Source organism: Haemaphysalis longicornis, unplaced genomic scaffold (genome assembly GCF_048455015.1).
Source record: "Haemaphysalis longicornis isolate Haplotype H1 unplaced genomic scaffold, Haemaphysalis longicornis Haplotype H1 scaffold_2, whole genome shotgun sequence".
NCBI lineage: Eukaryota > Metazoa > Arthropoda > Arachnida > Ixodida > Ixodidae > Haemaphysalis > Haemaphysalis longicornis.
In genome coordinates, this window is record NW_027526295.1 from 44,864,533 (window position 1) to 44,888,314 (window position 23,782).

Sequence of the window (23,782 nt, forward strand, 5' to 3'; positions counted from 1 at the left end):
TACTCAAACCAACACGCCTATTCCGTCCACTCTAATCTCTACGACCATCTTTGCATTCGTTATCTAGCCCCGTAAAAGTGACTGTGGAATAATCAGCACTATTTTGGCTGATGCAGCTGCCCGCACAACCCATGACAGTGAAAGCACCGTCTTCCTTCCACTTTCAAGGACCGATGCCGTTAAGGTGCTTAGTCATTTTGCGCGCAGGACCTCCATTAATCAATGAAACACACCGGGCTTTGTGCATTCGCGCCTCTATAAGCCGGACCCTCTACTCAAGCGCTGTCTTCTGTGTGGGCTATCTCGATCACAGTCTACTTTACTTTAACTGTGGTTGAGAGTGGCCTTCACAAAGCCTACTCCTTCCTCATCGGGATGGCCAATAGGACCCACTGCGACGCCTTCTAGGTTGAAGAGACAATCGAACATGTGCTTTGTCGTTGCCCGCACTATTCATCGGAAAGACGTGTTTTGGCCGCGACACTCAACCGATTGGACAATCAACTGTTCACAGTAGCGACTATTCCAGGACACCGACCCCTACAATCGGCTCTGCAGAAGGCAACAAAAGTCGTTCTGCGTTTTATGAAGGACACAGGCTTAGCTGAAAGACTTTAGTGCCCACAACAGGACGAGAGTGTGTGCACGGCGCTGCTCCTTCCCCTTCTGTTTTGCCTGCCCTCTCTTTCGTCCCCTGCACACCCCTTCCCCAGTATCGAGTAGCAATCCGGGCTCTAAGCCGGGATAACTTCAAAGCCTTCCTGTTTGCTTTTCTCTCTCTGTCATTACCAGGCCCCGGCCATATTTTACCGCTGTGTCTAAGGATCATCAAGAATCGGAGATCTTCCCCTTCTTCGCAACCTCTTAAGCCAGCAGTGGGAGAGTGAAGAGACAGGGGGACCAATTCTCCAAAAGAAGGGTGTGGTTTTGAAGCAAGGTCGTAGCACCATGCAAATGCATGTATTGTTTGAGTGGGGGGTCGCTTTGAGGGGCGAAAAAAGAAGAAATCAGGTGGAGGGTCTAAATATGGAGAAAGAGCACAAGGACTGACGCACAAAACAGTGAGGGGGGGGGGGGGGCACTGCGCGTTGCTTTGCGCCTTGTGCTCCTAGTGCTTCTCGGGATTCTCCACCTCAATTTCCCTTTGCCCCGCACCTCAAAGCGACGCCCCAATCCGAGATTACATGTGTTTGCATTGCGCTACCGCGTCGCTTTAAAATGATGCCCCTTTTTTAGAGGATTTACCCGTATAAGCGGCGAAGACTGCCGTCCGCACCAGCACAGTTTTCGACTGACAAGCCAGACGGCAAGGATGCTCTTTTCAGCTTTCTATTACCGAAACCTGTTTAATAGTGTTGCGAGAGTCAACATGGCGATAATTTGCGCGGTGTGGCCGCTGGGAGCACCGGCGGCCGAGTAGGGAGAAATGGCGCCGCATTTAGTGCCGGCGAAGCGACCCACACAGGCTGCGTATGCCATAACGTGGGGAATATACGTTTCATCGTGGACGCCCGAATAGAGATGCGCCCAGGGACCCGTTGCGTAGACTGCCACGTCCTCGCCACCGTGGGTCTCCTTGGTTAAGGGGAACGCAGACTGCTGCACGTAGTCGGGACGCGCTGCAAAGAAGAGCAGGCTGGCAGTGAATCAGGCCTAATCGATAAGAACTGCTAAGCTCAGGGTAAAAAGTAGCCCATGTTGTGTAAAATTGTCAAACCACAGAGCAGAAAATAAACACAAGGATGGCAGAACAAAAATGAACAAAGCGCTCACTTGCAATTATTTAATTTTTCTCGGAAACATTATATAAAAAAAACCAAAGAAGAGAAAACGAAAAACCGCGAAATAAGAAATGAAAAATAAGCCACACAACTACCAATCATCAGCACGTGCCCCAGTCAGATAAAACAGTTATTTATTTTGAAGTGTAATCGACGCCACACTGCCACATTGCCTCGCTCAATCTCGATTGCCTCGATAAGTTCTCGTGTAAGTGCCAAAATTTCGCCAAGCACTAGGCAGCAACATACGGAGAGTCGCAGGCACATGCCTCACAGTGGTTGGCAACAAACCATCCGCATTTTTAAGGTTGTTGTGGCGCTTCCACACACGGTCACTAGACCATCTTCTGGTCTGACCGATATACCACTTTCTGGAAGTTGGGGCAGGTCGTTCACCACACATCCCACACAATAAACTGAAATCAACAGAAGGCTGTCGGTGGTCTATGAAATGGTCAGTTGCTAGCATAGATTACGTGGTTAGTGGGGAGGAGAGTGGTTTAAAAGAAACCTTCAGAAAAGTGAGGCGGGAAGCCTAGGAAAGCGTACGGGGCGTTAGGCCAGAGTCTGGCCGCGCTCCGGTTCAGTGGTTGGCGGCTGCTGTGAAACGCAAAACCAGACACGAGGCTAAGGGGCGGCAATGCGAGCTGGCTTCTACAGTTTCCCTTATTAAACAGGCAGTAATGCACTTCCAAGGCCCTGGTATGAACTTCTGTTTACTCAGTTCCTGTAACTGAGCAATGCGGTCTGTGCAGTGTTTTGTCCGCCGCTTCTACTTAACGCGCTCGTTGCGCACAGTCTCCCCAAACTCGGCGCAATGACCTAGTCGTGCATGCGAGAAAAGCAGGCGCTGAGCATGGTTTATAGTTATGTTTGTAAGCGGACCTCCTTAATTAAATTTTTTTACTACTATAAATGGTGAAGTGAAATGGTCTTAAGCGTTACGGTGAACATTTTGAGCTACATGGAGGATAATCCTCGGCCAATATGCAACCAGTTATAAGATTTAGTGATATTAGAGAGCTCTTTTTGAAGCCCGCGAATGGCCTAATTTCAGGCTTAGCTTAAATTACTCTTTTAAGTGGTTCGAGCCAGCATTGTTTTTGCACACATATTCACAGAGCAAAGGGGCGGCTCACCCTAGTGTAATGAAACAAAGCTTGGGCCATATAGTTAGAAATTTCTACTCAAGAACAAGTGACGAAAATCTTCCTTTAAACTTACCGATATCCGCGGTAGTAAAGTTTTTTGGGGTCTGCTGGTACCCAGGGCCATTTCCGTATGTAAGTGTTGTGTAAGGCAACTGGTTCACGTCAGAGTAGCCCGCAATGCCTGCAAAATTAAGGAATAAAAACTTATAACCTCTTTTCTTAGAAAACAGGGGTGCACGCGAGCTTAACTTCAGTGAACATGAAAACCCGCCGAATTGAAATGCAATGATCGCAGAACCAAAACGAAAACACTTTTTTTAAAAATCAAAAGGCAATGACCAAACTGTAAACGCAGGACTATAGAACGACCGCAACAATTTTTTTTTCTTTCCGCTGAGCTTTACGGGACGCAAATGCTTAGTATACGTTATTGTTTATCATCCTCTGCGGTTATTCGGAACGTTAACGCTTTTCAGTGGTGGCCCCATCATCGTCAAAGCAAACCATGCGCGACCTGCCCATGCCGCGTTAGAAGGTGCAATGCTACAAGAGAGAGCGAGCGCGCTTGCGATATGGCGTGATGCCAGTGACGGCGCTGATTGGCTCCCGTTGTTGTGTGATATAGCGTGACGCTCGTTCGCTCCCGCAAGCGCCAAGTGCGAACGGGTTGCGAGAGCTGTGCCCCGAGAAGGGGAAACCCCGGGATGGTTGCAAGCCATATTTCAATGTATAAGCTTCAACCCGGACCGAGACTATACTTTATCCCTGGCCAATTCCCCCGAGTGGGTACGTTCCTTCAACGGCATCAGCACTATCATCGACATTAGAGCATGTGGATAAAGCTGACTTTGCTACAAGGCTTTTAGGTTTCCGTCACTACCAACGGCAAAAATCAGCCGATACAAGGTTCGCTTCAAAAATAATAGAAGTTACTGTCCCCGCCACAACTGTTTTTGGTGCTGCCTGCACTAGTCGCTGAAGCCCTAAACCTGTTTATCCCCATCTCCCCCACGGAAAAAAGTGTTTCAGCATTACTTTTGAACTTTAAGATTTTACTGTAATTATTCTTCTGCCATATAGATGGAAGCTCTATTTGCGAGTGCTATTATGCGTTGACGTGGTTTTACAAGCGGCGTGTTTATGAAAAATCACGCTGCCCTTCGTAATTTCAACAGTGCATTTCTGTGAACAATTTTATATTCTGCATGAACAGTGAAGAGACGTATGCAAACACACAGTTATTTACTGACTAATGACGGAAAGATAAAAACCCCGACATGCCCCTACGGGAGGGGCACGAGTAAATGCAGAACATTAGCGGCGTTACGCGCGTGGCGGTGGGGATGGGTGTTGTAATGGTGGTGGTAGGGTTGTTGTTGTTGGTATTATTGGGGAGAGAGAGAACGAGACGAGTATTAGGTAACGTCAAGTGTTATCATTATTATTTATTTGCGGTAAGATCGATAAGTGGATTATATTCCCAACGAACGCAGTAGAGGGAGAGGAAGCGGAGAGAGAGCGCGCTATCACGCCACCGTCACACCACGACGCGCCCGCACCTGCTGTTGCTACGGTGCTTGCAACGCTGGAGCGCGCGCTGCACCTAATGTTGCAAGCATGTTGAGGGCGAGGAGGAGTGGGGGAGAGGGCGCAGCTGCCGTGGTGCGGACGCCGAGTTACGGACGCATAACATCGTGAGTTAAAGAAATGCTCTGCATTTAAAAGTCAACAACCCTTCTGTCGGAACGACGAAAGGAGAATGGGAAGCTTTCCAAAATAAAGTGCAACACCAAACGAACAAGCCCAGAAGCGAGCCCGTGTTGATTATCGGGACGATTTACTGCTTTGAGATACTACCATCTCGTGCATTACTGATACGGGCACTCCCTGGCCTTCCCTAACGTTCACACATCGTCCGTCGAATACCAAACCAGCCCTCTCGAATACCGAAATGCTTGGACCATGTCGGAATGCCGCAATCTTATAGAAGTCGGCTTGATAATATGAGACCAAGGTTCAAATCTCATCAGGGAAAGCGTTTTAGTTTTTCTTCATTTAACCCACCATCGTCCTCGTCGTCCCAGAGAGTTGACTTTCCTGCAGTGCGTTTGGGGTGGACAGCAGACGACATAAGGTAGTGGCTGAAAGCTTCCTTTAGAAAGTAATAATAATTTGGAGTTTCATTTTAACACAAAAATGGTGCCTAATAAAGCACACCCGGTGTTTAATTAGGACTCAAAGGCATATGGAATTGCTAATAAAGTAAAAATAAAGCTACCATTTCTTTTTCTTGATTGTCCGCTAATTTTCGCTGCCCTCAAAAATAGGCACTGTGGACCATGGCGTTTCATACTAATACATACTAGAGGGAAATCTCGCGCTGCAATCGCGGGCCGCCGTTGGCGGCGCCAGTGCAGCTAGCGACGTTCCTCGGCTACTTGGCGTGGTTAGCCACATGTCTTCTTTTTTGTCTCGAACCCGAAATCAACAAAAAAAAATTCCCGCGCCTTCCCGCGAGGGGAACACCAGTAAATGCAGAGTATTGGGGGTCGTTAACGCCGCGTAAAGTCGCGTTAGGGTGGGTCGTTGGGTCGTAGTTGCGTTGGTGTTGGTTTGGGGTAGAGAGAGGAGAGTAAAGTCGCGTTCGGGTGGAGCGAGCGTCAACCAAGGAAGGAAGGAGCAGCGCAGTGACTGAAGCACGAGCGACTGCCAGCCGCTTTATATTTGCAGCGCGCGCAGTAGACGAAGAGCAGTACGGGGGGAGAGCGCGCATGCGCAAGCAGGGCGCGCTCTTCCACGCCCCACCGCGCTGCTATCACGCACCTGTTACGCCGAGACCGCGACGGAGCGAACGGGCTGACTACGACGCATGCGCGCGCCAGCTGCTGTTGAGAGAGAGGAGGGAAAGAGGAGAGGCGCACCTGCTGCGGACGCGGAGCTGTTGACGCCGTCCGACGCAGGAAGAGGCGAGGCTAAGAAATGCTCTGCATTTAAAAGAAGTGGCGAAGACCGGAGCTGCCGAGCGAAACGCGTTCCGCTCCCCGCTAGCAGACGACGCTCGCTTTCCTAGCGCAACTCGCAACCGCAGCGCCGCGGTAGCGAGAGTCGCGGACGGCCGCCTTCTTTTCACGGCCGCGGCGGGAAGATACGGAACTGAACCTAAAGCGTGGCAAACTGTTCGCATGGCGACGCAGTGAAACATCCCCCTCGCGAGGGGCACGATCAAATATAGAGCATTTCCGGGGGCGGACGACGTCAACTAGTTTGCGTTACGTTAATGTTGTTGCACTTGTGGCAACTGCTGACAAGAGAGCGCTCGTCAGCAGTAAAATTGGCAGCCTCGGCGCACGTTGAGTCCGAGAGAGGGGAGAGAGTGCCCTTGAAACTTGCCTGGGCGCGCTATCGAATGTTGATCGCGCCGATAGCGAAACGTCTGAGCCGGGCATGTCGAGGCGAGCGATGCGGACAACTACGGACGCCAAGAACGGGTGACATCGTGAGTTAAAGAAATGCTCTGCATTTAAAAAAACATCAGGAACGAATCAAATCAACACCTGTCATAGACACATAATCCACTCAACTTTGCCAGCGTACTGAATTGGCTTTTAGCTGACGGTTTTTGACGATTGGCTCCGCGCTGATAACAAGCGGGGGCGCCATTGCGCATGCGAGGTGCGCTTTCGCGCAAGCGGCGTTACCGGAGCGGCGCCTCGCTTCGCCCGCCTCATTGAAATTCTATGTCTCGCCACGCTGGGTGAGCGCACCGTCGTGGCAGTTTACGCTCCCGCGAAAAATTCCAAAATGGCTGCCCCCACCAAGGCGAGCGCATTACTGCGAACTCTGTTTTCTTCATGTAAGTAAGCGCAAAATGAACAAGGACGAACGAAGTGAACGGGACAGCGCCGTGTCCCGTTCACTCTGTTCGTCCTTGTTCATTTTGCGCTTACTTACACGATGAATGACCAACTCGCCCAAGAAACCACTCTGATGCTGTTTCTTCAGTTAATACATCAGCGACGAAACTGAGAAAGCGCCTCAGAATAGGCAAAGATGTCGCCCCTCAACGATGTTTATAACGTAATCTAAACACTTCGACCGATGCGCGAGCCCACTTTTATGCAGCTACCAAAAATACAGCCTTGTCTTGGCTTAGTTAAAATATTACCGATCTTTTCAATTAATTGAGGACCATTTTATCGTATCAGTATATAACCATATAACCATATAAAATGTTAAATAAGGCAATAAACACGGTAGTTTGCTTTATTTGAGTGACCAAAATATCAATTCTTATATTTCCTTACAGGCGAAGTTTGTGTTTACACACGCGCATTGCGCGAGAAATGACGCGAATTATTCACCGTCGAGTGAGGTGCGGTTGTCGCTTAGCTAAAATTGTTTCTGGTGCTGACGCTCCGGTCGCGCTGAGCGCACTATCGAGAGCGGAGCGGACCGTTGAAACCTGCCAGCTAAATCTCCCTATATATGACACATAACATTGCTCTCGATTTATCATGCAGCACTGATCAATTACACGTGCTAGGGCTTGAATGACTTGCTGAGCATTAGTTTAGAAAGCGAAAAAAGCTCGGGAGGCTATGCGCTCACAAATGCCGCTATATTCATGCTTTATTATGCGGCGTTACAGAAGACGGCTCAGCACTCTGTGTGGATTATTTTGAATATTCATCACTACTGTGGAAAGAAAAGCCGCTCCACGGCGATGCTAAAGAGGTGTCTGAATTCAACCGGGCGTCAGGTCGACATTCTGCATTACTCTCGGGTTTTGCATTTATAACTTATAGAATTTCGGCGTTTTTTGGATTTTCCTGCGAATTTTTTTCTATCTTTTACTAGAGCTTCTAGCTTTATAACTTGGTAACATTCGCGTGCAAGTGCTGGAATGCCTATTAGGCCGTTCAGGCACGCGGGGTATCGAGTAAGTGTCGCGGCCTACACCCACCCAGGATGTTGGCACCTCTGCCAGGATATCCTCCCATTGAGAAGGTGTGAGAGTGGTCAGCGGTAACCACAATGAGCGAGTCCTTCGGGTTGAGCCTTTGTTGCGTCTCGGCTACAGCCTGGTCGAACTCAAGGGCCTCTTCGAGAGCAGAACCACCCTGGCTCTGGTGGTGGGCCATGTCGATGCGGGCTCCTGCCGATCGATTAAAAGAACGCCGATTATGCACAAATTACTCTGAAAACAATGTTTGTAATCCTTGTTTTGACTAATCAGGTTATTGCGCCTTCAGCCAATAACATTACCAAAAATTAAAACGGTTTGAGGTCATGACCAGCTGATGAAATACTATTCATGATACTTATACTGCGCGGAGCAACAGAAGCCTAAGCGGTTGACAGTAAGCAACGGGTCTCGGGAAGTACTATTTCCTGACAGATGCACTTTAGTCTTGTGCGAAGTACAGTACTTTGAGATTTCCGGTCAGGGCTCTTCATAAGCGCTTAAATGAATTAGCGGTCGAAAATAGCGAAAAAGGCATACTCTCGGATAGGCGTGCTCAATCTTCTCGCATTGTAACCCCGTCTCGTGAACGCCTCCCGCCACCGCCCGCTGACGACCGCTTGCACGCACCCTTTTCTTCTGCAAGAATGTGAAGCATCCCTCCCCAGCGTAGTGGTGCCTGTTGGTCAAATATTTCCAAACATTCAATACTTATAGTTTGGTCATTTTGGAACGGAACGTTGCTGCAGCCCTTCTGAGAATCTTAAATTTCACATTGATTTCTTGTACCCCGTCGGCTCTCTGGAGACACATTCTAACTGGTGCCTTTCATCCGTGAGGATCTGCTCATGACCTTTTATTTATTTTTGTCCTGTTTTATTGTCAAGCTGAGTCGAGAAAATTATGAAAAATCAGGGTAATCATAAGGCTGCACCTCCGCTGGGTGCGTATATTTTGAACCTTAAATATTATGACGAGACGTTGGCCGAAGCGATCTTCTATCAGCACCGTGACTGACGCAGTGTCATTTATTAGCCGATTATAAAATACTTGCGGCGGCTTCGTACGGTTTTTTGTTATTTTGAGGGCTGTTTCAACAATCGATCCACTGCTTACATTGGTGGCGCACATCTGCGGCATGTCTAAACGCGCCCCGAGTCATTAAAAAGACAAACTGAAGCTACCCACAAACATACGGTAACGGTAGTATACGGCTAACGCAGGCGTTCACACCTGCTTTTTTCTACGTCCGCCGCTCGCAGGAAAATTCGGTAGGATATACACGAATTCCTTTTTACCGCTACTACTGCTGATGCGTTTGATATATTAGGAATCAATGATTGCGAATCATGCGAATCGTGCCAACCACACCAAATATTGCCCACTCAGCTACTAATAGATATCGATGGTCTGAAACGGACTGTTGTGTGCAAAAGGGAGTTACCCCATATTGGTAGTTTACAGTGAGTGAGTGAGTGTGAGAGGGAAAGAGGTTCCCAGCCTGCACCACATATGTATCGCAGGGGGTAGTTCAGAGGGTCGTGATAACCAATATATAATTCGCAGCTGGATTAGTTGCTTATTAATCCAGAAATTATAAAATGCTTTCATCGCTTTATGAATCTTTACGCCCTACGTTTTATGGCGTTCCATCTTATGTTCTAGTAGAATCTCCATAAGTCAAAATGCTTTATTTGCGGGACACAAGTAACTATCAGAAAATAATTTCATCGCACAATATACTTTCGCACTATGCGATACTTAAGAACACATTCCACAACGTGTTTGAGCCCGTACCTTCAACGAGCAGTATAAATCCCTCAGGTGACCTGCTGAGCAGCTCAACAGCAACCCTGGTCATTTCAGGCAACGTCGGCTTCGTGGTGTTTGGTTGCTGTCGCTCAATCACGAAAGGGACATGGTCAGCGTCGAACAAGCCTGCAGGGAAAGTGAATTACAAAATGTTCCGAACAGCAGCGCTACTCCACGCGCATGGTAGAAGCTGGGCGACCACAGAAAAAAGTCTTCCGTGTGCTGACGGAAGGCAAGTTGTATGGCATCGGAGCCCCATGGAAAATAACAGCGCACGTGTGTTGAAAACGAGTGAGCTGCGTATCTTCCTATCAAGTCTGATAAAGACACGGCATTAAGGAAAAATATTTTACGGGCAAAAAGCCTCCCACAAGCCTAACTTCCCAAAGCGCTCCACGAAGTTGATAATGAAAAAATTAAAGCCCTTGCACTGTTTGACAAGGGAAGTCCATTGATTGATTGATTGATTGATTGATTGATTGATTGATTGATTGATTGATTGATTGATTGATTGATTGATTGATTGATTGATTGATTGATTGATTGATTGATTGATTGATTGATTGATTGATTGATTGATTGATTGATTGATTGATTGATTGATTGATTGATTGATTGATTGATTGATTGATTGATTGATTGATTGATTGATTGATTGATTGATTGATTGATTGATTGATTGATTGATTGATTGATTGATTGATTGATTGATTGATTGATTGATTGATTGATTGATTGATTGATTGATTGATTGATTGATTGATTGATTGATTGATTGATTGATTGATTGATTGATTGATTGATTGATTGATTGATTGATTGATTGATTGATTGATTGATTGATTGATTGATTGATTGATTGATTGATTGATTGATTGATTGATTGATTGATTGATTGATTGATTGATTGATTGATTGATTGATTGATTGATTGATTGATTGATTGATTGATTGATTGATTGATTGATTGATTGATTGATTGATTGATTGATTGATTGATTGATTGATTGATTGATTGATTGATTGATTGATTGATTGATTGATTGATTGATTGATTGATTGATTGATTGATTGATTGATTGATTGATTGATTGATTGATTGATTGATTGATTGATTGATTGATTGATTGATTGATTGATTGATTGATTGATTGATTGATTGATTGATTGATTGAATGAATGAATGATTCATTGATTGATTGATTGATTGATTGTGGGGTTTAGCGCGCCGGCGCTTCTCATGCGATAGGCGCCGTAGTGGAAGACTCCGGAAAAATTTTGCTACCTTGGGATGTTTAACATGCGCCTAAATCTCGAACACACGGGCGTTTCCCCATGTCGCCTTCATCAGAAAAGCGGCCGCCACGGCTGGGAAGTCCATTGAAGATTAGCTATATTGGGGATTTGCTATGTTGAATTCTAAGCACAGTGGCGCTATCTTTAGGACTCAGGCTAAGGACACGAAGGATTGGTGGTAGGGACAATGGGGTTTTATTATAAAGTGGCTGCGCCAACCAAGGTTCAGGCTTACAGCGCCGCACAGGTGGTCACCGGAGAACGGGCGACATCGCGCAATTTCAGGTTTGGAGAATTGCTGGTGTGGTGAGGAGGATGCACGACTCAGGCGAATCAGGAAAGAAGTGGCGGCGGTCGTCAAACTTTCCTTTCAAAGCACTTCACCGGAATTAAATGCACCCAGAAAATTCTGAATCGGAACGCCGACGTAGGGATAATCTAACCCCGAGCAGATTATTTTGGACGTGGCGCGTTGCTCTCACCCACTTTCTCTTTTCCAGTCGGCCATAGTCACGTGATTGCATCGTCTGCCACCAAGGGCAGAATCTTCTTTTTAGTACGGAAAATATCAAACAAAAGCTCGTATTAACGCTTGAAACAAAAATAAATGAACATTGTATGGGAATGCTGATGAACAAATTAAAAGCGCAATAAAGTGAAGTAGGTTGTTTCACTTGCACCCCGAGCCACCAGTGCCACAATTAGAGCGAGAGAACGCACTGAAGAATGGTTCCACGCCCTGGTCGCGCCTCCTTGGAGCGCGCTGTGCTGTGCCGGTTACAACATCTCAATAATCAGAAAAAAGCATGAATCGCAATTTTAAAGAAATATAACTCCGCCTCAAAATATTATCATCATGTTACGTGTTCGGTCGCCAGAGCTTGTGCCTCCCGAGTTTCGCTCAATCTCCGGCCTTCTGATATAGCACCCCTTCTCTCCTTTTGTGATACCGTCCAGACTTGTAGTACCACGACCACTGCCGCTGCTCGTGAATGCACTAAGCGGTTATCTTTCCTAGAACCCAATAGCTGTCACCTGTCACTGGAGCGACAGCCAGTTGCAATCGCCGGTGTTTGCATATGGTCAGTGAGTCATTATAGCCGTTCCATTCCTTGTAGCGTGTTCGCTAGCAGGCGGAGGGTTGGAAGAATGAAATACCTCTAAACGCCACCTGCCACGCTTGACAGCTGGAGGATCATACCGAAGCCGGACAGTATTCGACTTCTAGCACTGCTGGTGCATCCGTGCTAAAGATAAAACACCGTTGAAGCTTTAGCTTCGTGAAAAGCGACGCTGATCAACCAATTATCTTTTCAATGCTGAAACATTACTGGCCTCATTGAGCGGAAAAATACGTGCGTGCGCCTGTACGCGTATGTGCGCCCGTGTGTATCATTCTGAGCACGTGCGTGTCTTGTGTCTGTGTACGCGTGTGCCTGGTGTGTGTGCTTGTGTGTGGTGACATTTAATGGTAACAAAAAGGGCGGCGCACGGGCAGGCTCTCTGCTCTCCAAAAAGGTTGCGTATCCACCAGAGACGTTGCCCAAGAATGCCTTACTTGGTGAAAATGTGCGGCGATGGGAAAAGATGGCGATGAAAATAGAGCACACTCGTCGGCGATAAAAGTGGAGCACAAGGCGGCACTACCGTGGCTACGTGGAGCCACGGTTGTTTTCCTCACGAAAGCAACTGCGATATATCAAACTGTGAACATATATACCTAATAAACTTAATTGTAATAATGAACCGAAATGAATTAACAAATTTTAAATAGCGGCCGTAAAGAGTAGTGTTTTCCCCGACACAAACGTCAGCAGCCTGCGAACCCTTTATTTCGCATCATATGGTGTTGTAATCGTCGGCGTTACACTAGAAACATTGTGTAGTGTAGTGGACATTCAAGTTGTCCAAGCGAATGTTTACAAAGACAACCTACATTATTAACTTGTTTTTATACGGACATGACAATGAAACGAAGAAACTAAAACGCTACACTAAAAAGTATAACAAACAACACTCCTTTTTTTTCCGAACCCGCTTGTTTCAAACCGGAATGCGGAATACCTTTAAATGCAGTTAAACATCTTTGCAATTAGGCTGCACCACGCCCCAGGGACCGTACGGAACGAAAGCAGGATATTTTCTAAGCACTGATAACATTGATCTTCCGTCCACGGCCGGAGTAGTGCATCCCGGTCGCGGTGCATTGTTCGAGTTTAAAGATGAAATGTGAAATGCAGCCTATTTACATGTTAATATAAAAATAGCCTCCATTCGGACTAAACTGTTTGTTGGTTTCGGATAGTTTGTATTTGGAACGAAGCAGCATGAGTGTCTGTGGCTTTGGAAACAGTTGTCCTTTCAAGCCATCTTTAGCAGATTAGAATTACTTCTGTAAACGATAGTTCCTATAGTCAGAAAACTACCAACAAAGTCTTCTGGACCAGGTTGACTTTGAAAGAAAATCAGCCATGCTTACCTAATAGGAAGTCTGTCATATGGGGCTTAACGCTGAGCAGCTGCTGGCGTGTCCAGACGTAGGTGGCATTTCCCAGCTGTGACCTGGCGTCCTCCCACTCCCTGACCAAATCCTTACCATCACTTCGCTCCCCCGGCTCCTGCTCCTCGTCCCGGTAGCTGGAGTCTCGAAACATTTTCCGCCCCCCTCCTAATATCACCTGCGCATGAGAGAAAGGAAATCTCAGAAAAATTGTGCGACCTCACAGAATCATAACACGGTGCCCAGCCCTGCAGTCGACTGGCGTTATTGGATTTCCAGGCCATAACTCTCCTGAACACATCGAATTTCTAGAAATAGGAAGTAGCTAGAAGTTAGCGGTAAAAGCCCATAAATACCAACTTTGAAGATGAGCTACCTCAAGCGAGTTGGAACTTCCTGCCACCTGTTATTATTCGACGTCATGGGCTTAAAAGAAAAGAGCTTGTTAAACAAGTCATTTTATTGTTCAACAAAGAACTCTTTGGAAATAAGTATTTGAAAAAACCAAAGCACGCTTTTTTGGCCGGATGTGGGAAATGTCAAATAATTCTGAAATTTGTTTTGATGCAGACTATTTCGAGACGAAGCAAAGGTTCAAGACCTTGGCTGGGTTGTTTACGGAAACAGGGTTATAGAAAAAAATTAAGGCCCCTTTCATCCAACAGTAAAGATGGTTGAAACGCGAAGCTTCCTCTGCGAATTGGGTATTTGCGAATGATTTGTCTGAATTAAATATATTTATGAGTACAAGTAGCTTAGGGTATGAGTAGATGTTTACAAAATCCAAACTGCTACGGCAGTGTCTAAATGGCGACAATAAAGGAAAAAGTGCACAAATAGCGCAATCACATATACATTAGCTTCAAAACGCGAAGGATCCAGGTTCTATTCCGCCCACGAGAGGATTTTTTTTCTTGTTTATTCATCCTCATTAGCATATGCCCTCCTTCTGTAGCCTAAAGTTGGCTTCCCTGCAGTGCGTTTTGGTTACGACACTGCCATCAGTGAGACCAAAAAACCTTCGCTTTAGTAACCACGTCGACCACGCTGCTGTGAAAGCTTTCCGGGCAGTTGATGGTTAAGATAAATATTTACCCTCCATGCATTCGGCTAGTTCCCAAAAAGGGTGATTAATCAGCGCTAAATCATTTGTTGCTACGGTTGAAGCTGATAGAATTAATTTAGTTTTTATAAAGGAACAAAAATATGGTTGATTCATCTTCCATAGGAACCGGTAAAACACGAAAGGGAAATGTGGCTTCACAGGAGCAGTTGAATGTTTATTGTGCGTCGTTATGAGCTTGCACATTGGTATTTATATTTCGCCGTTATGACACCGTTATACGCATCGACGTTAGTCACTGAATTGGATGGGACGGAGCATTGCGTAAATCTGACTGAAACCGCAGGTGCTCGCATACCGTCCGTGCTAACAAAACTAATTGGGTTGTCGCGAATTATTTGGTGAACACACGCCCCGCTGCAGCGAAAGGAGCAGCGGACCGTGTTCCGAGCCCGACATTTGCAAGTCCGCGTCGTTGCCTTACAGGCTTTCCTGTAGCTTACGCTGCGCGTGCCGCGTACAAGTAGGCGTGGGCATCGAGGCGCCAACTGTCGGCGCAAAATAACGTCATGATGCACTCCTACGCTTTGCCTGTCCTAGACGGCAGCATCATCTGAAGAGAAGGCTATAAGGGGCATTCATCTTCCTGTATACACGTCTGTTCCTAGCACAGTTGGGAGCGCATTTCCTACTTCTTGTTGCGGTGAAAGAGATAGTGGCTCGAATTCCGGCACAGCCGCGTCAGTCGATCTTTTTCTGGCGATGTCATTTCCGTAACAGATACGACGTCAGTAAGATCTTTGTGGACTCCGGCCTAAAACACTTTCGTGTTAAAAAGTGTGAATTGAGAAAGTCCACTGTGATTCTCACTACCATGTTAGTTATTTTATGTCATGTTCAATAAAGCTTCTTTTATTCAAGGCTATGTTTATGCCACACTCAACCTATTGCTATCTTGTATCAGATACTGCGAGAAATATCAATTTCCACAAAATTCACCTCCTTCGAAAGGGGCTCTTTGTATTATTTCAAGTTTGTGAGGGACAATCCCCTATAACAAGGATAGAGCACTGAACGCACTTAATATTTATGACATATGAATGACATTGTGCTGGGAAAACGTTGGCCATCTTTGCAATTCAGATGCGAAAACTGAGGAAACAGCGAAGCTGACAGTCTTCAGTAGCTTTAACGTGGACTTTTACATTACTTTGCAATTTCTGTATCATTACGGTGGCTTTTCAATAGGCATACCTGGGTTTTTTTATATCTATAAACTAGTAGATAAATAGGAAAGTGATGCCGCTGAGCCCACGCTGTCTCTCTCTACTAGGAGAACACCTCTACGTTAGAGCTTACGTCATCAATAGGCGCAACAGATTCCTGAGGCGCGCCTGCCTACCCGAACATCTGCAGCGCGATGCGCAAGCTCTACTGCTGCTTTTCGGTCCTTGAATCCTCGCCAGTAAATGCCCCATGCGTTCTGTACCACTTCTAAAACACGTATGTTATTGCGTCGTCTTTGTATCCTCCTTAACTGTTCGTTAGACGTTGGCCTATGCACTTCGCCATGTACCAAGCATGAATTGTGCTCATTTTTTCGTCCGTGTTTACGGTTGAACGACTTGTTTATTTTGTATGTAGGACAACATAAACCATGCTCACTACACCCAAAGAAGTTCTCGTTAGGCGTATTCACCACAATGCTTCCGAATAATTTTTCTACGTAACGTAATGTGCAAATTACGGAGCGCAACTTCTTTGACTTTACAATACATATGAGCTGGCACAACACGCAAGTAGTCCAAAGCATTTCGCACTGCGTAATTTCGCAGCGCAGACGCCCTTTTACCCCAATAGTGAATGCTCGGTCACGTAAGTGACCGAATTCGGATACTCGCCCTTTTCTATTGGTCATTCTGGAGAATTGTGGCGCAGACTGCGTACGGGGACTTCTTAGAGAGTTGCCGTCAATGAGTGTTAATTGATGTAACAATTGGTGAGTCTACATGTTCCCCCACCTTCGTGCCTCGCCTCTCAGCTTATGGTTGGTGGTGTCAACCTGTGATGATCATTCTAAAGATTAGTCATGCAGCCACAGCGCTGTTGGCCAAGACGTTTCAGGCAAAGGTGTGTATTGATGATGTTTTGCTGCGTTTCTGTGTCAACCTGTATGTCTTTGTTTGCTCCTGAACTATTCAAGGCATCGAGGCTGTTCAATGTTTAACCAGCACCATCTCAATGCCTGGTTCTTGCAAAACTGGAAAATTATTTAAGTGATGCTAGAAGTCCCCAAATTTTACAGCGCATTAATCTGGAGATTCGCTTTGCTCTCTGCACTTTAAACACGCCTGAAATGCTTTTTCCCCCTGTAAGCCCAATCAACTGTACTATGTTTACAAGACCGTTCAGACGCACTAACAACAAAGCAAGATTACTTAACTCTCTTTTGGTACCTACGCGTGGCTACAAAGTAAAGCGTGAGCCTTACAGAAACCAACAACCATTACGGGCAGCGCAGTGTTTAGATGAAGCTGTTCCCTGTTTGTATTCTTTATGATTTCTCATGTATTAAGCTGTGGCTCTCATGCATGCCGCAAATCAGGGGATGACATTCGTGCGGTGCTGCATATTTTACTCGCTTCTTGTACACACGCCGTAATGATGTGTACTAGGCCAACGCAACCGGAAACAGTGATAATTGTCTCTTTCGCAGTTCTGGAAGTTTCAACCATCACCAGAACGCCCGATCATTCATTGCGTCCCCATTTGGCATTGAATCAGATAAAAGTGAGGTCTTTTGTACTAGCCCCACTAAGGTGGGATGTCTTCAGGGCCAACCGAGGGCGACCGCGCATCTTGATGTTGTATGCCAGAGGTGGTCGACAGCTACACCAGTGGGGGCCCCGTTAGCGGCGCTGTCAGAGACGATAACTTCGCGTCATGTGCACCCACCTTAAAGTTAGACCCAGGCTGCCTGTGGACGAGCTGGAAGGCGATGTCTTCGGCGTTGCAGCCTTCGGGCACTTTGCTCTCCCAGTCGCGGTGGCCCGTGTGCGCATAGCTGCCTCCGGGAGTGGCGTGAGTCACCTTCGCTGTGGTCACGATGCCCGTCCACATGCCGGCGTCCTGAGCCCACTGCATGATGCTCGTCAGGTAGGCACTCGAGTCGTTGTGGCAGCTGCCGCCCTGCGCAGGCCAAGTGTAGAAAACAAATTGCGTCATTGCTACCGAAAATCGTACTCTGTATAAAATAACCGCTGAGTACATTTGGCGTTTCACCTCACGTACACGATACGCACGTTTTTAATGTGAAGCAACTTGTCGACAGGCCATCTCTTCTGATGTAGTACCTATCCGTGATGGCTGTCGAAGAGATGTATTGCTATGCTGACATTTATATCGTTAACTTTAGCGGGGAAGAAGAAGAGGAAGAAGTGCACTTCGCAGTAAGGCGACGGAAAGCACTGCTGTTGATTGTTGAATACTTTGCTCTGGTATCCCTTTAGTTCAGCCAAACAGAGCTTCTCTTGCTTCTAATTTATATGAAGCGTTTGTAAAACCCATTATTTCCAAACACGTTCATGGGATATTGCTAACAAATGTAAAATTTGGAGGTTCTATGTTTAAACCTCCGTTTGTGGAGCCTCCTCAGTAAGGAAAGCGTCATGTGCCTAAAAATGCGATAAATATCAAGGAAGCTTGCATTCACGCGCAAGACGTTAATGGCGAAGCTTTTGTAGGTGAGCATTTCCGGACGCCTTGTTAAGTTGCTGTATCATTGTTTATTAGCATAGTTGCGGTGCTAGTAATCGTCGCCATACGCATCGAAGAGATCGTCTTCTTTTTCGTGGCGAGTGGTGGATGCAAACTCATCCGCAGCATTCCAGACTTCCACAAGCTCTTCGTCATCGACTCCACGCAGCGGTGGCGGTATCTGCAAGTCACCTCGGGATGGAGTGGCACATTTGTGGCCATGCTCCCAATTATCCATAATAGCGCCTGGAAAAGCGGTTGCTTCGGTGACCTTTCCAAAGCAGGGTGTGTTTCATGCGCTGCTGCACACGAGGGCTCTTCTACGGTGCCAGCCGCATGCGCACAATTAGACGAGGACGAACAAATGAGGGCGTACGCTATGACGTGTGTTTCTCTTTCCGAGCAAGTGGTACCTAGCTGCAGAACAGTGTTTTGTGATATTGAGCAGTCTTGACCACATAAACTAAAATTGGCAAGAAGATTGCACATGAACAAAAGAATAACACCATAAATTTTCATCTACCTAGCTTGTTTAAATTCAGAGAAAAAAGGCGCCATATTTGGCGATTTTCAAAATTTTTTCCAATTCGGGAATTTTTATCAAACAAAACTTGCTCTGCAAGCCAAACACGAAACGGACGCGTTAAATGATTTGAGAGTATACAAAGTCTTTACATAAAAAAGAACTCGGGCGATACCTGGAGTAGTTTTTGTGTTACAGGGGTTCAAGTTTCAATTTTTTTACGAGCCGCACAACGCGTTAGTCACCCGAGTCGACTTTAGGGATTGTTTTAAGGACGGCAAATGGTTTTCCCATAAAATAAATTCAGATATATTTCTCCTGTGCACAAGAAGCTATATGCAAAATTTTTGTCAATAATAAAGGCGTCCGTATATGCCTGCCCCATCTCTTGTGAAAACACCCGTACCGCCTTTTATATCGTAAATATTTCACACATCCACGCCATCCCCTTTCTTTCTCGCAGTAAATATTCCTTTACAAGTCCATTAAAAACACCAGCACTGCGCCAGATACTACGGTCAGGCTTACGAACGCTCCCCAGAGCCCTTACTGCAATCACCAAATCACGGCCGATGTCAACCACCGCGTCTAGCATTTTCCCAAATTTTCTCCCGCTTGCACACTGAGGTCTCTTTACCGCGGCCCCGCACTCACATTGACCCAACAACACTCTCGCACCACATGGTCATCGATATTATGATTCATGGCACGAGAAGCAGCATCCTAAGGGCAATTTATCGAAAATGTACGTGACTTCTGAAGTAGTCCCTCCTCAAGACGACCTCCACGAGGGCTTGAATACGTGTTTTCTTTCTTCCTCGACTAGCCCTTCTCTCCTTTAAATCTCGCAACATCAACAACACGATTCTACCGTAGCAGAGATTTCAATTTATCGGAAGTTCCTAATATTCTTTGGATCGCTCACACATTCACTCTTGCGGATTGGCCAGTGATGTAAACAGCTGTCATCAAAAGCTCATGGAAGATTGAGCAAGTGCGGTTTGGGTTCGGTGTCAAATGACAACCCACAATTCTCACGCACCCACTCACTGATTGGGATTTTTATCGGGGATGGCCGTTGCAGTCGGACACTCACGTCCAAAAGCAAATTCGTATTATCATCATGCTTTCCCATTCAATGCATGTGTGGATACAAGTACTCGCAGAAATTTTGTTTCAACGCGAAGGGCTCAATAAAGACCATACCTGCAAAGAGCAAAATTGGCTTCAATCCACAATGGGACGGAAGTTAAAAAGCTTTAAACAACACCCCCAACGATAGTCCATGCGGCGTCACTTGAATTCACGCACCTGGAACTACGAAGAGTAAAACCAGAGATTCTGCCAGCCGTTACCTGGAATTCGCGGGGGCAGCATCTGAAACGCACCAGCAGCCTCGGCCACGGCCAGGCTAGAGCGACGCGGCCGCTGTAGCCCGGCCGTGAGTCGAAAGAAAGAAAATGTAGAGGAGCGTCTTAGAAGGGTGACACAGCGGAACCTAGCCATCCTGGGGCTACACCACCGCGCGACGCAAGCGTAAACACCGAAACGATTCGGCATGTGAGCTTTGTGATTCCCATTTATACCAATTTAAATGAGTTACTTTAGTAAGTTTGAGAATTGCGAGAAAGCTGAGGGAAGTTTTATAATTACTATTTTTCAGAACCAGTTCCACCTTTCACCTTTTGTAATACCTTGTTAAAACACAACCGAATTGGTATTCACAAATTTAGAAAACGGAGCCCCATTCGTTGCAAGCAGGCCGCAAAAGGTAGCGTTTCTCTAACGGTCAGTTGTCTGTATGTCGTCTGTACGTTTTGTTTTCCCGCCCTGCAAACCAATACTTCACGTATCGTCGCCACACGACCATTTAATTTTGTCGGGTGTGGGTTACCCAGAAGGTGCTGTCGAGCACATTAATCAAGCCGTGCGAAGGAAGCGCACAATGGGCGCGGAGCTGCGCCAAAACAGTCCAAAAACAACCGCCGCTAAAGCAGGCGCTAAAGCCGTACCGCCAAAACACCCGCCGGCGAGCCCCCACTTCGGCGCGAGGAGCGCCGCTGGGTAAATTCAACGTGCCATCTACAGTGCGCTCCGTGAGCGAAACCGTCTGCCCCCCACCCCCACCCCCCGCCTAAATAAATGACTGAGTATAATCCACTTATGGCATGAGCCGATCCGTGTAGGCAGTTCGGTATCAGTCACGATGATGTATGCCTCGACGCACCCGCACGGCATCTATGTCCTTCCAAGTTAGATTAAATATTAGCTGTTTACTTCAACTACAAGTACTTGTTATACCATCATTGTAATGCTATGTATACGACTGAAACATCACTGAAATATGTTTTCACGCTTTCTTTAAGGTGTCATTAAACAAAAACAATGACTGCCAACATACAGTTTATCTGATGCGGTGGTAGATGCAATGGCAGTTGTCAGATGATAAAAAGTCTGGCAGTCGTGAAAAATCCTTGGAGGTGACGCACTTCATTTTGAAGTCGCGGGTACAAAAGAATACTCCCTGTTACTCCGGGTTGTAGCGCTTCATATGCACAGGGGATGATCGAACTAGTGCGCACTTTGACGCGGTAGTCCACGCCCAGTGTGCGGAAGTTCGCCTTCACGCCGCACAGGTAGGCTGTCGCAGTGTTGGCCGAGTCCGACGTCTGTACGTCCAGGCCGTACGTCCTGGACAAGGACACGTGCGGGAACGTGTCCCAGGAGAGCTGCCCTTCTTCCCCGCTCGTCCCGTGTAGCCGCTGACCCTTGTATATGCGTGCCGCGGTCACCGTCGCTATACCCATGCCGTCACCGAGGAAAAGCACCACGTTTCGGGCACGGTGGGTGTTTGCCGTGCGGGCCACCCGCTCACCTATGCCGGCGTTGGCGACCTCGTACCAGTGGTGGCGGTCCGCTGCGAGGAGACGGGAATTTTTGTTAGAGATGGTGGCATTAATGTTGTTCGATTGGAACAGACAGGAGTTTTATAATTCTGAGATTGGCGAGTGAAAAGACGTTAGAAACCTAGGCCAAAGATGGCGAGATGAATTGGGTTGAAGAGATGGGCATTTTAGCGCGCACCGCTGGCTCTCGCGTGAAGCAGAAAAGCCGGCGTCGTCTGCAGCGAACAAAAAATCCCAAGCGCCTCTACGCGGACCCCGCTGAAACTCTCGGGATCGTAATAAGCAGCCCCAACAGATGGCGTGCGAGCTGGAGCAAAAACGTATGCCTGGAGTTTATGTATGTCGCGTAGCCGCAGAGTTACGCTTCTTATTTCCGCATTCCGCGGGTTCCACCTGACGACTAGAAACTCCCCTTTCAGTGCTGCGCGCAAGACCCCATTTTCAGTCACTTATGCGCAAGTGAGCGGCTGCGGTTGTGGTGGTGGAGGCAGCTCAGCTGATAAGCAGCCGACTATTGGCGGCCAGCGGGACGACGGGCGGCGCTGCGAAGGGCGTCTCCGTGACGTCGACTTGGGGATTCTGGCATTTTTTCTCTGCTTCACTCCGGCTCCCTCTCCCTGCTGTTTCTTCGCGCTCGCTTGTCGACTTTTGATTGAATTCAATGATATTCAGTTCAGTTTATTCAGGATATTCACTACAGAAAGATATACATTGATTCGTGGACTAAAAGTTGAAAAAAAGAACTTCACTAGTGCCCAGGCGATTCATGGCGTGGCTTACATGCTATTTCATGCAGTACGGAAATATTTGGAACAAATACAATGTTTCCAAAGATATGTAGTACATAAACAAAAAATTAAATTGCAGTAGATATCACAAAACATAATGTATAACACGAAGGATACAGAAGTAAACAAAACAGCAAATAACGCCATTTGTGACTAATAACAAAGATGTCATGTAGACGTACGTAACATAGTACATTGGAGAACTGGCGGATAATTAGTTCAATAAATAAAGGTGTAACCGCAGAAAATACATAAGAGGTACACTTCCACTACACTTCCACTTCCACTTCCACTTCCACTCCAACATATCAAACTACAACTAAAATTATAAATGCAGATAATTAAAAAATCTATACAAACAGGCAAGAACACCAGAAGTATTTCAATCTCCATCAGATAGTACCAATTGTACAAAATATCGACGGGTTTACTTAAATGGAAAATGTTTTACCGCTTTAAATCTATTAAGAATATTAGGAAGGTTGTGCTGCAGAGATTGTAGCTTGTAGTTTGTACGAAAGCGGGGCATGTACCAGGGTACTGTTGCGCATGTACTGTTGCGCCAGTTTACTAAGTTTGTTGAATGTGTTAGCAGTGCTGTAGATGATAGCAAGTGCTTTGGTGTGAAGGACGAAAAATAAAAGGAGCATACGATGCGGCAATGATACATATGCTGTAAAGCTATTATAGAATAGGAGTTAAATATACCTATTCTTAGAGGCTTGTCCGCACCAGCTTTTGCGTGTGCGCAGCTTTTAACAGAACACAAGAGTTAATATAGCATACACTATCTGAAGGCAGGATTCAAAGTAGAGTTTTTGATACCGCTCCTGAAGAAACATTGCCGGCGTGGCTTTGCGAACGCGGTTCTGTGCGGGGCTAGGCGTCAACTATTGTATCAGGCAATATTTTGAACAAAAGGAACCGCCAGCTTCTCATAACCCACAACAGCGAAAATGCAACACAAAACAAATTCAAGGCCATCAGTATTGTCGGTTTTCGCAGGAGGCATTGCGATTCCCTGTAATCGCAGGTAATGAGATGGTACAACAGTTTTTGCAACCTTTCCGAACGCTGGAATGTATTGTATCACGTCACGTTATGTTGTCATGGCATGACAGTATGACGACCTATACTCTGAGTCACAAGAAATGTAGGTTGACGTCCAAATAATGTACTGCGAATATTGGCGCCTGCTTGTTTTATACCAGGCTTCTAACTGGTGTGGAGGTTTATTGAGCAA

General features: G+C 46.5%; 1 protein-coding gene across 1 annotated transcript; it reads right to left on the reverse strand.

The window, feature by feature from the left end:
- Positions 1-1,323: 1,323 nt before the first annotated feature.
- On the reverse strand, positions 1,324-21,771 carry LOC144167085 (alkaline phosphatase, tissue-nonspecific isozyme-like). Its single transcript, XM_077696474.1, has 7 exons — positions 21,428-21,771; positions 17,522-17,755; positions 13,483-13,681; positions 9,693-9,833; positions 7,896-8,087; positions 3,006-3,113; positions 1,324-1,619 (listed from the first exon to the last, which is right to left on the reverse strand). Exons 1-7 carry the CDS (start codon positions 21,650-21,652, stop codon positions 1,333-1,335), a joined length of 1,386 nt encoding a protein of 461 aa, XP_077552600.1. The 5' UTR covers positions 21,653-21,771; the 3' UTR covers positions 1,324-1,332.
- Positions 21,772-23,782: the final 2,011 nt, after the last annotated feature.

Excerpts from the sequence above, each read along its gene's own strand:
- LOC144167085 (XM_077696474.1), bottom strand. The coding sequence starts at position 21,652 with ATGGGTATAGCGACGGTGACCGCGGCACGCATATACAAGGGTCAGCGG. Across the intron at positions 13,682-17,521 it reads AGCCTGGGTCTAACTTTAAG|GTGATATTAGGAGGGGGGCG; the intron begins GTGGGTGCACAT and ends TCTCATGCGCAG. Across the intron at positions 9,834-13,482 it reads TATGACAGACTTCCTATTAG|GCTTGTTCGACGCTGACCAT; the intron begins GTAAGCATGGCT and ends CTTTCCCTGCAG.